Source organism: Procambarus clarkii, chromosome 74 (genome assembly GCF_040958095.1).
Source record: "Procambarus clarkii isolate CNS0578487 chromosome 74, FALCON_Pclarkii_2.0, whole genome shotgun sequence".
NCBI classification, from domain to species: Eukaryota; Metazoa; Arthropoda; class Malacostraca; order Decapoda; family Cambaridae; genus Procambarus; species Procambarus clarkii.
Window position 1 is genome coordinate 20,145,813 of NC_091223.1, and position 14,256 is coordinate 20,160,068.

Here is a 14,256-nt window from a genome sequence, read left to right on the forward strand (position 1 = left end):
CTGGGCATCAGAAAATAACATGATGTTTAACAGTGATAAATTCCAGGTACTCAGGTACGGTAAAAATGAGGACCTTAAACATAATACAGAGTACAATCAAATGTACCCATAGTAGGAAAACAGATTTATTCCTCCAAGGAGTGCCGGACCAACCGGGCTGTGGTGGGTATGTGGGCCTGCGGGCCGCTCCAAGCAACAGCCTGGTGGACCAAACTCTCACAAGTCAAGTCTGGCCTCGGGCCGGGCTTGGGGAGTAGAACTCCTCCCAGAACCCCGTCAACCAGGTATCAACAAGGTATCCTTCTGTAGGCTCTGCCGGACATTGGGGCGCCCCGAGGTGGATCTCTTCGCGTGGTTGTAGTGCCTTCCAGTGTATGTGGCGCCCTTCCCTGACTGCATAGCCGTCGGGGTTGATGCCTTTCGGCAGGTCTGGTCAAGATTGGGGTTCCTGTACCTCTTTCCCCAGGTTCAGCTGTTGCTCCAGATCCTGACTCGCTTGGAGATGTCCCAGGGAAGAGTAATCCTCTTGGTGCTGTGGTGGCCGGCCCAGCCATGGTTTCAGGTGCTGCTTGCTCAGTGTCTGAACCCGGAGGTTTTCTCGTGGCTCCGCCTCTTCCAGCAGAACGGACCGGAGCGTCACATGGCTGGTTCGATCTTCTCGACTCTTTGCGTATGGTATTTTTTACTTGAGTTTATCATCATCTCTATGGTGATCAGGTGGCTTCCTTGTTGGTGTCCCACCTGGAGGCTTCGTCTCGGCGGCAGTATGAAGTTACCTGGCAGTCTTTCCGGTTCTTTTTGACTCTTCATCGTTGTGCTTTGCTTTCGGTTCTGGTGGTTGTGTCGTTTCTCTCTTGGTTGTTCCAGGACTGTCATCTTATGCCGAATACTGTCGCCTCGTATCGTGCGGCGCTGGCAGAGCTGCTGCAGCTTGCTTTCGGTATTGATGTTACTTCTGCATCGTTTTGTAAGCTATCTCGTTCGTTGTTTCACCTCTGGGCTGCTCATGTGCCGCCTGAGCCTTCCTGGTCATTGGACAGGGTGCTCTTTTTTCTCTCTTCCCCCTCAGTTTGTTGTGGCCCCTTCGGTTCAGGATTGTTTCTCAAAGGCTCTTTTTCCTGTTGGCATTGGCCTCTGGGGGTCGAGTCGGGGAGCTTCATGCTCTCCTCCGGCACAGGGGTTTCTGCTCTTTCGGTTGTGGCGATCGGGTTGTGCGTCTGCAGCTGGCTCCTTCTTTTCTGGCGAAGAATGAGACTGCTGCTTTCCAGAAGGGTCCTTGGGTTGTTGATGCTTGGTTGGTCAGGACATTTTGGGGAGTTCTATCCACTTGTTCGGCTTTTGGTAACAATTTCTCAGCAGAATAGGGGTTTGTTTTGGGACGCTTACCTTTCTGGGTGCCTGACCCGGTCAATGGCAGACATAGAATGCTTCCAACCACACAGGGGTTTTTATAGGCCATTGCTCCCCGTGCCATTCTGAGGGGGCCAGGTTCTGGCTCGTGGTTTCCGGTAGGCCCACAGAACTCCATACACATGACTGATGCTAAAGTCTGACATTACATATCAGCCTGGATAGCTCTGGGGAGCCTCCGGGGTCTCACCCAGAAAATGGCGTTTCATTACATTCAACTCTGTTTTTTTTAATTTTTGATGCCGTTTGCATCATCGGGCATACTCTGTATTTTGGTTTTATGACGGAATACATGTCATCAGGCAGCGATAGTGTTTTAAAGGGATATTTTGTCGTATTTTAATATTTTTTATAATGCTTAAGACACCAAAACACTTAAATAATTTGTGTTAAATTCACCCTGATTAAATATGGTTTTTATAATAAATTTAATTTCTGGTTTCAGGCAAACTCTACACCGAAAAATGTGATGTATATAGTTGGGGCATTATTCTCTGGGAGGTGATGACTCGTCGTGTACCGTTTGCAGATCTTGGATTAGCTGTTCGCATCATGTGGGCAGTGCACCAGAAGCAGCGACCACCACTTGTAACGGGGTGTCCAAAGTTACTAGAAAATCTAATGAAGCGGTAAGTTAGTAATTTTATGTGTAAATACACGACTTAATCTTGACCAGATGCTTTCTTGCTTTGATAAATTATCATCATTGCCCTTATTTCCTGGGCAATGGCTTTATTTCCATCTTACCTGATGTGGGGAAAATATCAGTTAAGAGAAGACAGGGAAGTAGTATAGAAAAAAATGGTTAAAACTAATTTATATATTACCCATATACAATACTGTATTTCCCAGCGTATAAAACATGCTTTTCTGTGGGGAGCCCCTTTGGCTTCCTGGAGCTATCGGGCTAATATGCGATATATTAGTCAAGGACATTAATCAATGGAGTTCAGCCTTCCGGGGGCCTTGAGCCGGAACCTGCTCCCTCAGAGAGGCACAGGGAGCATTGGCCTCTGGAAAACCACCCTGTGGTTGGGGGCTATTCCTTATCTGCCATCGACTGGGTAGGCACCGAGAAAGGTAGGCAAAACAAAACAGACTCCACTTGGTAAGAAAATTGCAACCTAGACCAAACAGGGAGACAGAACTACCAAAATTCTCAAGGAAACAAGCAAACATGCAAATGTCACACACCGCCATTGCACCGCTTGTCCACACAGCCCTCCCCTCCCTGGGAGGGGGAGGGGGAAGCCCCAGATCCTCCGCTCTGTCTACTCAACCCCAGTTCGTTAGCTAATGCGATCTGGGGCAGTCGGCAAACCTGGCCTCGATTTCGTGGCAGTGTTTAGCCTTAGTGGTGTTTCCTGCTGTGTTGTGATGGTGAGAGTCAGGTGTCAAATCAGTGTACTGGGGTTGCATGTGCTTAAGGCTGCCTTCCCTAAGTGTCCTGGGTGCTGCTCTTGAGTACTAGGGTTCTCTTTCATAGTGCCTTCAGACTCCACTTCTATAGGGGTTCTTGCTGCTTTCCATCCTGCGCTGGTAGGGGCGCAGGGTACTGCGCAGCTTGTTTTCATCAATGTCAACAGAGCAGCTGTCTCTGTTCCGCCTGGGTACGCTGTCCTTTTGCGGGGTTTTCTTTTTCTTTTTTGTTTATCTGCCTGGTGAAGGGGGTCTGCCTTGGTTCTTGGCCCCTGTGTACTGAGTACTTTTCCTTCTTCTGGTGGTTTACCCTGCTAGGTCCCCGTGAGTGTACACATCCCGGGGGTTCAGTTCTTAGAAGGTTGTTTGGTAGACTTGGGCGCAAGTTAAAAGTACCCTGCCTGGGCTTCCCTGAGCCTGATTCCGTCTCAAGGCCCTGGGATTCCCCACGGGGACATGTGGGTTTGATGGATGTGACCCCAGAGTCTTCCCCCCCCCTCGCTTTGCGCGAGTTCTAGGGTTGCTCTGTCTCCTTGTCTCAGGGTGACTCTTACTGTCTTTGCCTCCGTCTGCTGCCTGTGGGGTTAGTGGCACCTTCGGCCCGGATTCCTATGAGTTTTGTTGCTTGTTTGTGACTCGGTTACCCAGTCTTATGCAGACTATGTGGGTACAGGCACGACAGGCGTTGCACTTTGCATTTCGTTGGTAGCAATGTACTAGGTTGTTCGCTCCCTGGAAGCCCCGAGGCTTCCACGTTTTCGTTGGTGTGACAGGGCTTGGGGGTGTTGGTTGCTTCAGTTTTGTTTCCTTCCATGCCCCGTTGTTTTTCCCCCTGTTATGGTCACCCCTTCCTCCTTGCACCCGGATCTTTTCCATCTGTGGGTTTAGAGTCGGGACGGGACTTCGGTGGTCTTGAGACTCAGGCAGTCTCGGGGACTTCCCCTTCCGGGGTAGCGACGGGGGGTTCAAGCCTGTTCCTCCAGTGGTGTTGTATGAGTCTGCCAGTGGGTTCCCTTCCTTAGTACCTGTCCGGCTACCTCGGCGTTTCTTGTGTGGCTGGGGCTTTGGGGGGACGGCTCGGCCCCGGGACCTGCCTTTTGGGTTCCCGGGCTGGTGAGGGGCTGACTTGGGGGTCCTCGAGCCCCATTGGAACCCGCCTGAGTTTTTGTACCCTCTGGGCAGGGCTTGTAGTTACGAGGAGTGGAATTTTTCTTCCCCCCTTCCCCCCCACTCTCCGTATGTGATGATGGGAGTTGGCCCCTCCCCGGGTTCAGTTCATTGTCCCTTCCTGTCAGTGGGTACGTTTCTCCACCCTTCTTGGGACAGACCTTCACCGTCATATTCCCCTCTTTTTGGGGTTCTGCATGACTTTTGGTCTCGGGTGCGACTGAGCCTTCTGTGCCTTCATGCATTACACTTGCTTCTGTGTGTTCTCGAAGGATCGGGAAGTTTTTTGCTTCTTTCCGTCTTATTGGAACGTGTGTCGTCTTCCGGTGTGGCTCTCCTCTGGTCCTTTCTAGAGCTTGTTGGTCCTCCTCCGTGCTTCTTCTCGGTTTTAGGTCCAGTTTTGTTCCTTAGTGATTGTATCTCCTCTCCGTGCACTGTCCTACACTGCACAGGGTTGCCAGATTGGGCTCCGTGTAGCCACAGAAGGGCTATGCTATGTATGTTTCGCTACTTACTGCTCTTTTCGTCTCCTGTTAACAGCTGACCTGTGTACTTCTGAAAAGGGATTCAATCATTAACAACACTATTTTGTTTAGTTTTCTAGTCAATTTCATGATTTTCTTTCATCAGCTCGCAACTTCTCGCAACCCACATCTGGCATCCCTGCCTGCGCATGCACCGTGGTAGTTTGTTTTGATGTGGGCGGTGTGCACATGTGCTGGTGTTCTGCATTCTTTTCTCTCGGGTGCTTCGCCTCTCGCTCCTCTCAATTCTCCAGTCCGTGCCCCATAGCTACTGGGGGTGTGCTGGATTGCTGCTATGGGGAGGACGCAGGGTTTTCCCTGAGTATGGGTGTGGGGCTCCTCCTTTGCCTCTCCCCCTACTCTTCTCCTGCATGTGCGGCTTTGCCTTCTTCCACTGGCGGTTCTCCCGACATCTTCTCGGCTAAGTTGTGTCGTGACACATTCGTACCTATGTTCTGCAGGTGAGTTTCTGCGGTCTGGCATATTTTTCAGCCAAGCGCTGGCTCGTGGTTTTTGTCTACGAATATACAAACATCGGAGCACAAGTGATTGCACCAGGCCTCTTGGGCCTTATGAGGCGGCTCCTATTTATGCCCACCCAGTTCCACTCTTATGCATGTCCAACCCATGCTTGAGTCCGGCACAAGGCTCCACCTCCACCAGGTTACGAGGTGCGATGGTGGGGGTGTATGTTATGGGGTAAATTTTACTGTGTCAGGATGTTATGAGGTGATGTTTCGCTGCAGTTTTCTTACTGTGGTTGCATGTTGGGGATTTGTTGTGGAGTTTTGTTTGGCCCTTCCGTGCTGCTTCCTGGGGCCTTCCTTGTTCGTCTGGGTTAATTGTTGGAAGGGGGGGGTCACGGCCCCGTTTCTCGTGGTCTTATCTGGGTCACTCATTCCTTGCCCATCTTGCAGTGCCTGGCTTAGCCCTTCTGTATATATTGGTTTCTCTGTACTTCCCTTGTTGTATTTCCCTAGTTGTATTTGCGGGAGTTGAGCTCTGGCTTTTTGGTCCCACTTCTCACCTGTCATTCGCTGATGTGCGGGTTCCTGTTCCTGCTGGGCTCTATCCTGTCTCAGCTTGAAGCTGTGTGTGGTGTCATCCTCCACCACATCGCTTTCTCATGCGTTCCATTTGTCTCCTACTCTGCCACTGCTTTCTTCTTTCCAATGTTTCGCTGGTTCATTGGGCTCTCCTTCCACCAGTGTCCCCTGGTGCGTGTGCCCTGGGGTTCCGTAGTCAGTCTTTCTCTACCCTATCAATTCCTTTAAGAATCTTGAATGTGGTGATCTTGTCCTCGTTGCTCGTACTCCTTGGTTCGTTTACTGGTCTGGTGGCATACCTTTGCACCTTTCATTTCGTTTGCTACACATTGTTGTGGGTTTTGTTTGTGCCTTTTGGCTTTCCTCTTGCCAGGTTTGGGTTTCTGGTTTCCTGGCTTCCCTGCCTGTTGGCATTTTACGGTCTCGTGGTGTCCCTTCTCTGTAGTTTCGCGTCGGAGCCGTTGTCTCCGCTCTCCTGGCGGGCTCACTGGGGTTGGGATGTTTATCTGTACAGCAGACATTCCATCTCCTCCTTTGCCGGCTTGGGTTTCCGGCTCTGCTGGCTCCGTGGTCTCACCCGAGATCTTCCTGCAGCTCTGCCTCTTCCTAGGCTCGATTGGCCCATGACGGGGCTAGTTTGGATCTGCCTCGAGTCTCTCGCCTTCTGTTGGTGGTCAGGTGGTTTCGTTCATGGTGTCCCACCTGCGTGCTTCTTCTTGGCAGCAGTGGGTTTTCTGGGGGGAGCCCCGTCGGCTCCCCGGAGCTATCCAGGCTGAATGGATATGTATAACTTTCAGGCATCAGTCAATGCATGGAGTTCTTGCCTACCGGGGACCACGAGCCAGAACCTGGCCCCCTCTAGAGAGGCACGAGGAGCAATGGCCTATAGAGACCCCCCTTATGATTGGGAGCATTCTATGTCTGCCATCGACCGGGACAGGCACCTAGAAAGGTAGGCACCCCAAAACAAACCCCTATTCTGGTAAACTATTGCGACCGAAGACCGAACTGGTGGACAGAACTCCCCAAACGAAAATTAGCCCTCATGACGTCATCATGTCGCCGCGCCGCTGTCTGAGCAACCCCCCCCTCCCCGGGATGGGGAAGGGGGGAGCCCCAGACCCCACCGTCGGCGACCCAACCATTAGTTCTCAGGCTGATGGGATCTGGTGCGGTCGTGCCTCTGGCTCCTGTTTGCAGTTGCAGTTCTGTTCCTGGTGGTCTGAGCTGTCCCTTCCGGTGGTGTGTGGGCCAGGAGTATTATTCCACAGTGCTCGGGCTACATGCGCCTAGGGTTATCTTCCCTAGGTGCCCTCTAAGTACTGCCCTTGGGGCTTAGGGCTACCTTTCCTGGGTCGCCTTGGGGTCTACCTCCGCTGTGCCGTGTACTGCTCAGTACTTGGCCGCCCTTGGGGTCAGCTGGGGTTTTTTCTTGCCCTTGCTTGTCTCTGGGTAGGGGGTAGTTTTCGTCACTGGCAGGGGCACGGGGTACTGCACAGCTAGTTTTCACCGATAACAGCGGCCAGCTCTGTTCCGCCTGGGTACGTTGTCCTCTTGCGGGGTTTTTCTTTTGTTTTTGTTTTTGCCTGGTGGGGGGGTCTGCCTGTTTGGTCCCCATCGCTGTTCTTGGGGTTTATCTCCAGATTGTCTACTTGGTGGTCCTCCCCGCTTGGCCCCCGTGAGTGTACACATCCTGGGGGTTCAGCTATAGCAGTTTGTTGGTAGTTTGGGTGCCGGTTCGCAGTACCCTGCCTGGGCTTCCCTTAGCGTGTTATCAAGGCTAAGGGCCTTGGAAAACCCCACAGGGCTACGTGGTCCGATGGATGTGACCCCTGAGTCCCCCCTCGCGTCCTGCGAGTTTGGCGGTTGCTCTGTCCCCTTGTCTCAGGGGGACACTCACTGGTTTTGCCTCCGCCATGCTGCCTGTTGGGTCGGTGATTGTTTTGACCCAGAGTCGTGCGACGTGTGTTGTCTGTACGTACTCCAGTTCACCCAGGCTACTGCGCCTGATATGCGGGTGAGGGCAGCTGAGGCGTTGCATGCTTGATTTAGGTTGCTGCAACGCGCTAGGTTGGTCGCTGCCCCGGATGCCCCGAGACTGCCCCGTTTTGGTTATAGGGACCCGGACTTGGGGGTGGGGGTCACTTCGGCTCTGGTTCCGTTCGCCCCTCCAAGTCCTTCCCCTTCTGTTGCTCGTTCGGTCCCCCCCCCCCCTTACCCCTTGCTGCCGGCTCCTAAACGTCTGAGGGTTTCGGAGCCGGGGCAGGGTTTAGTTGGTTGTGAGACTCGGGCGATCTCGGGGGTGTCCCTTTCTTGGACAGTGGTGGAGGCATTCGAGCCTGGTCCTTCTGCCGAAGCTTCTGGGTTTGGCCAGTGGGCCCCCTTTGTTCCTGCTTTGTCGGCTGCTCCCACCTTTTCTTTGAGGGTGGGGGCTCATGAGGACGGCTCGGCCCCGGGCATTTGGGTGAGGTTCCTGGGGTTGGGGAGGGGTTGGCTTGGGGGCCTTGGGCCCCATTGGACCCTGCCTGGGTTTTTTTGCATACGAGCGGGGCTTGGTGTTACAAGGAGAGGGGTTCTCTTTCGCTCCCTCCGCGTACGAATTGGATTTGGTGTCCACCCCTCCCCGAGTTAATTTCCGTGATCCCGAGGGTTCTTCGGTTCCGTCTTTCCAGAGGTTTCCCGCTTCCCGTGTTTCGGCTTCGGAGGTGCGGGAGGCCTTGGCGGCTTACCTCTTGCATGACCCGGATTATGCCTTCCTGATGGATCCTCGTTCCTTCGTGTACGGCTCCCCAGGTTCGTGCTGGTTTCGTTATGAGGTTCTGGAGTTGTCCTGGTTGGCAGACTGTCCTCTCTTTTCGTTGGAGGCTTGGCACATGTTCTGTCGGTCCCGTGTGCTTGAGTGGCGAGAAGTTTCCTTGGCATTGCAGGTTTTCCTGGGGGGCGCTTTCGAGCATCTGAATGCTTGTTTGTTCGCCCCTGCCCTTCCGCGGGATGTTGGTGTCATGCAGCTTCACCTGCAGGTTCCTTTCCTCTCGGCTACCTTGATTGCGGAGGATTTGCGGACTCATGGCCTGCTTGCTTCGGCTATGTGTTTCTTTTCCCTCCTGGAGCTATCCTTGGATTGGCTCGAGTTGGATGTGAGAGCGCTTGGGGCCGCAGCTGGGTCTGGTGCGCTGCCCTCGGCTGTGCAGGCGTCGTCTGCTTTGTTGAAGCTCTTCGCGCCCATCCTGCGCGATGCGGTTTCGCGGTTCTATGCTTCTCACCTCGCGTGTCATCAGGCGGTGCTAGCTTCCTCCTTGGAGTCCGCCTGGGCCCTGGCTCTTCGTTTATCCTCGCCCTTTTGTCCGTTGCTGTTTGCGGAGTCTGCGGTGGGGCAGTATCTGCAGGCAGCCTCGGTTAGTTGTCGGCCTATGTCGGAGTTGTTGTTGCTCCGGGGCGCTCGTGGGGGGCCTTCCCGGAAGGGTCATGCCAAGGCTCGGGGGTCTTTTCGTCGGGGTAGGCCTTTGGTGCCAGATTCGGGGCTGGCGGCGCCTTCGGTTCTGGCTGTTGCTGGACGGAGTGGGCTCCGTCCTGTTCGCCGCCTTGGTTCTCGCAAGGTGCGTCGGCCCTTTCGCAGTTCGCCTCATTGACAGGGCGATGGGGGGGGGGGGAGCGGCTCGCCCGGTTTGCCCACACCTGTTCCCACGATTCATGGGCTTTTCGGGTCGTTTCACGCGGCCTGTGGTGGCGTTGGGTGGCTCTTCCTCCCTCGGGGGGTTCGGGGCTTGCGGGGCAGGCCTCTTCTCCTGCGCTCTGTCAGGTCATCTCGGAGTGGGTTCGCTTGGGCGTAGTCGAAACGACGTCGTCCCTCAGGTGGGTTTCCGGCCTGTTTCCGGTTCTGAAACGGGACTGCGCGGACCTCCGGTTCATTCTGGACTGGTCCCGTCTGAACCCGTGGGTGTTGTGCCCCTCCTTTCGGATGACTACGCTGTCCCAGGTCCGTCTTCTCTTGGAGAGGGACGCTTGGATGGTGTCCCTGGATCTCAAGGACGCGTATTGGCACGTCCCGGTTCATCCAGAGTTCAGGGACTGGCTCGGTTTTGTTGTGGGGCGTCAAGGTTACCGCTTTCGTTGTCTTCCCTTTGTTGGCATTTGCCTCTAGGGGTCGAGTCGATGGGCTTCATGCTCTCCTCCGACGCAGGGGTTTTCTGCTCCTTCGGTCATGGCGATAGGCTGTTCGTCTGCAGCCATCTCCTTTTCTGACGGTGGTTGAGACTGCTGCTTTCCGGAGGGGTCCTTCGGTTGTGGATGCTCGTTATCTTGAGGTTATCTTGAGATGATTTCGGGGTTTTTTCAGTGTCCCCGCGGCCCGGTCCTCGACCAGGCCTCCACCCCCAGGAAGCAGCCCGTGACAGCTGACTAACACCCAGGTACCTATTTTACTGCTAGATAACAGGGGCATAGGGTGAAAGAAACTCTGCCCAATGTTTCTCACAGGCACCTGGGATCGAACCTAGGACCACAGGATCACAAGTCCAGCGTGCTGTCCGCTCGGCCGACCGGCTCCCGGTCGCTCGACCGACCGACCGGCTCGTTGTTTGGGCCGGGGATGCATCATTTTTTTTTGTGTCCGGTTGCGGCCCTCCGCCGTTAATTGTGTGCCTTGGCCTCTGTGTCCAGGAATGCGCTTTGGGTTGCTCCAGTTTCCTTTCTTCCCTGTTCGCGGGTACGGGTCTCCCAGGTTGTCCGCAGGGTTGTTATGGCTAGCCAGCCTGTGGTCTATCCCCCATGCCCATGACATTTCAAAGTTCGCTGCTCTTGCTGCAGTTTTTGGCAATGTGTCCTGGGCTGCATTGGGCATGGGGATTTTTGCGGTCGAACAGGGGTCCTGGCTGCTATATATCTCGTGAACATTCCTGGGCCTAGTCGGGCCTGTGTCGCTTTGGGTCGGTAGTTGCAGCCAGTTGTCTCGACTTCGCATTGAGAAGTGAGCAGCGACCACCTCCCAGGTCAGTCCCTTTAATTTTCCTCTGTGGGTAGGTAGCTCCAGGAAGCCGAAGGGGCTCCCCTCCAAGAAACCAGTGTTGAATGTAATGAAACGCCATTTTCTGGGTGAGACCCGGAGACTCCCTGGCATCCCTTCCTCCCCCAGTCGGCAGGTTTTTCGCAGGTTTTGACATCCAGCCTCAGAACTGAAGGGTGGATAGCCGGGCGGGGATCTGGGGCTCTCCCTTCCCCCTCCAAGGGAGGGGGGAGCTGCGCAGACAGCAGCGTGGCGACATGTGACGTCATGCTTTTTTGCTCGTTTCTTTTTGAGGAGTTCTATCCACTTGTTCGGCTTTTGGTAGCAATTTTCACCAGAATAGGGGTTTGTTTTGGGACACTTACCTTTCTGGGTGCCTGACTCGGTCAATGGAAGACATAGAATCTTCCAACCACACGGAGGTTTCTATTGGCCATTGCTCCACACGCCTCTCTGAGGGGGCCAGGTTCTGGCTCGTGGCCCCCGGTAGGCCCACAGAACTCCATACACATGACTGATGCCAAAGTCTGACATTAGCACATCAGCCTGGATAAGCTCCGGGGAGCCTCCCAGAAAATGGCATATCAATATATTCAACGCTGGTTTTTTATTATTTTTCCCGTGATCAGGGAACACAAATTAACAGGTTTATAAGAGAAAACAATTTTTTTATGCACCTGTGGGGTGACAAAGGCCAAATAGCCCATAGCAGCTTGGGGGTTAAGAACATAAGAACTTAAGAATAAAGGTACAGTGTGTCCTCACTTGAATGAACTATGTAGGGTGAGGCCGATTTGTCTCACTGTGGAATTCATTCTAGCCGTTGGCTTCAGGCTGTCCCTCCCCTTCATGTGAAAATAACAGAGGTCCTATATCCACTATCAACAAAACAAAAATCACAGAAAATTTATTTATTATGTATTAATCATTTTGAACATGGCACATGATAGAACAATCATTGGTAAACAATTCCATATTAAAATCATAACTATGTGACTGTTATTGGTGGCTGCAAATATGATGTAATGGCCAGGATTTCCATAAGTCAACTGTATCACTCTTTATAAATATTCATAAACAGTTCATTTATTATGAATTCTTCATTTTCACTATGGCATTTGATAGAACAGTCACTTACAAACAATTTGGAATAAAAATGCTACATATATGAGCATTACTGAAACCAATCAAGCAAAATTACATAATTTTTTCAACATACTGACGAGGGGAGGATGTCAGTTGGCGGGCCGCCAGCGGGAGGGGGAGGGGGTCAGGGTCTGCCGCTTGTAGTCAGGTGTGGGAGGTGGAGAGGTTTGTAGCATGTCAGTAGTAAGGGGGGGGGGGGGCAGTGGCGACCAGACTGGAAGGCCTTGGCCCAGACGAGGCCTCAGACCAGACCTCAGAGCAGGCCTCAGGCCAGACCTCAGGCCAGACCTCAGACCAGACCTCAGACTAGGCCTTAGGCCAGGCCTCAGACCAGGCCTCAGGCCAGACCTCAGATGAGGCCTTAGGCCAGACCTCAGACCAGGCCTCAGGCCAGGCCTTAGGCCAGACCTCAGACCAGGCCTCAGGCCAGGCCTCAGACCAGGCCTCAGGCCAGACCTCAGACCAGGCCTCGGGCCAGACCTCAGACCAGGCCTTGGGCCAGACAAGGCCTCAGGCCAGGCCTCAAGCCAGGCCTCAAGCCAGGCCTCAAGCCAGGCCTCAAGCCAGGCCTCAAGCCAGGCCTCAAGCCAGGCCTCAAGCCAGGCCTCAAGCCAGGCCTCAAGCCAGACCTCAAACCTGACCTCAGACCAGGCCTCGAGCCAGATCTCAGACCAGGCCTTGGACCAGGTCTCAAACCAGGCCTCGGGCCAGGTCTCAGACCAGGCCTCGGGCCAGGTCTCAGACCAGGCCTCAGACCAGGCCTCAGGCCAGACCTCAGAGCAGGCCTCAGGCCAGACCTCAGACCAGGCCTCAGACTAGGCTTTAGGCCAGGCCTCAGACCAGGCCTTAGGCCAGGCCTCAGACCAGGCCTTAGGCCAGGCCTCAGACCAGGCCTCAGGCCAGACCTCAGACCAGGCCTTAGGCCAGACCTCAGACCAGGCCTCAGGCCAGACCTCAGACCAGGCCTCGGGCCAGACAAGGCCTCAGGCCAGACCTCAGACCAGGCCTTGGGCCAGACAAGGCCTCAGGCCAGGCCTCAAGCCAGGCCTCAAGCCAGACCTCAGACCAGGCCTCGGGCCAGACCTCAGACCAGGCCTCGGGCCAGATCTCAGACCAGGCCTCGGGCCAGGTTTCAGACCAGGCCTCGGGCCAGGTCTCAGACCAGGCCTCGGCCCAGGTCTCAGACCAGGCCTCGGGCCAGGTCTCAGACCAGGCCTCGGGCCAGGTCTCAGACCAGGCCTCAGGCCAGGTCTCAGACCAGGCCTCGGCCCAGGTCTCAGACCAGGCCTCGGGCCAGGTCTCAGACCAGGCCTCGGGCCAGGTCTCAGACCAGGCCTCGGGCCAGGTCTCAGACCAGGCCTCGGGCCAGGTCTCAGACCAGGCCTCGGGCCAGGTCTCAGACCAGGCCTCGGGCCAGGTCTCAGACCAGGCCTCGGCCCAGGTCTCAGACCAGGCCTCGGGCCAGGTCTCAGACCAGGCCTCGGGCCAGGTCTCAGACCAGGCCTCGGGCCAGGTCTCAGACCAGACCTTGGACCCAGGCCTTGACCGGACTCAAGACAATGTTGACTGCGTAGAGGCTAGCTGCCTCCTTACCCTCCCCCCCCCCCAATACATCCCCTCACCACTGACATCATCATTTATCACAAATTCTTCATTTTGACTACGGAATATGGTAGAGCTACAAATAAACATATATATTGTTACAAATATACGGTATACATATAATATTATAAATATATAGATATATACAACAAAACAAGGCAAAATGGGAGTAAATAAACTAATTTGCGGCCACTGTAACAACTCCTTAAAGTCGAAGGTAACGGGAATTGAATGTTATATCTGTAAGAATAAATTTCATTCGGCTTGTACAGGAGTGAGTAACACTATGGCACTGAGAGCTGGCCACTTGTTCTGGGTGTGTAAAAATGACCTGCCAGCTTGGAATATCCTAAAAAACCTTCTAGATAACATGACGCATGACCGGAAAACATCATTCATTGGAAGCCTACCAGCCATCCAGAAGGAGTGGGAAAGGAACAACAACAATTCTAATATACCAGGGGCGGAGGCTATAGTCAGGGATGAAACTGAGCTGAAACTCAGGAAGTTGTAAACTCTGACTCAGTAGGCCCAGATGTAGATGACAGTAAACTAGAAAGTGTAACAGACAGCACTGACAGCTCGATAGGTACAGACACTACGATGGTTCCTGATAGAGCAATTCAGAACAGGACAGACTTATGCAAATTTTATGCAAAGGGCATATGCAGACATAGATATGCTGGTAATAAGAAAGGATTAGAATGCAGTTACCAACATTCCAAAAAATGTTTAAATATGCTTAGGAAAGGTGAGTGTCGATTTGGATCAATATGTAGGTTTTTCCATCCTGACATGTGCCAAACCTCACTGGAGGACAGAAAATGCTATGACCTCAGCTGCCCACACTTTCACGTGAAAGGCACGGAACGCTACATAAAGAGTGGCAAGCAGGATAATGAATTTGGAGGAAACTCTATAAATTTTTTATACCAGACCG

General features: G+C 53.7%; 1 protein-coding gene across 4 annotated transcripts in view; it reads left to right on the plus strand.

Moving 5' to 3' along the window:
• Positions 1-14,256, plus strand: part of LOC123767427 (mitogen-activated protein kinase kinase kinase 7) — a 685,923-nt gene that overhangs the window by 66,935 nt on the left and 604,732 nt on the right. For all 4 annotated transcript variants that reach the window (XM_069313063.1, XM_069313064.1, XM_069313065.1 and 1 more), the window contains exon 6: positions 1,856-2,039. In XM_069313063.1, coding sequence (XP_069169164.1) covers positions 1,856-2,039 — 184 coding nt within the window. The remainder of the gene's footprint in view (positions 1-1,855; positions 2,040-14,256) is intronic.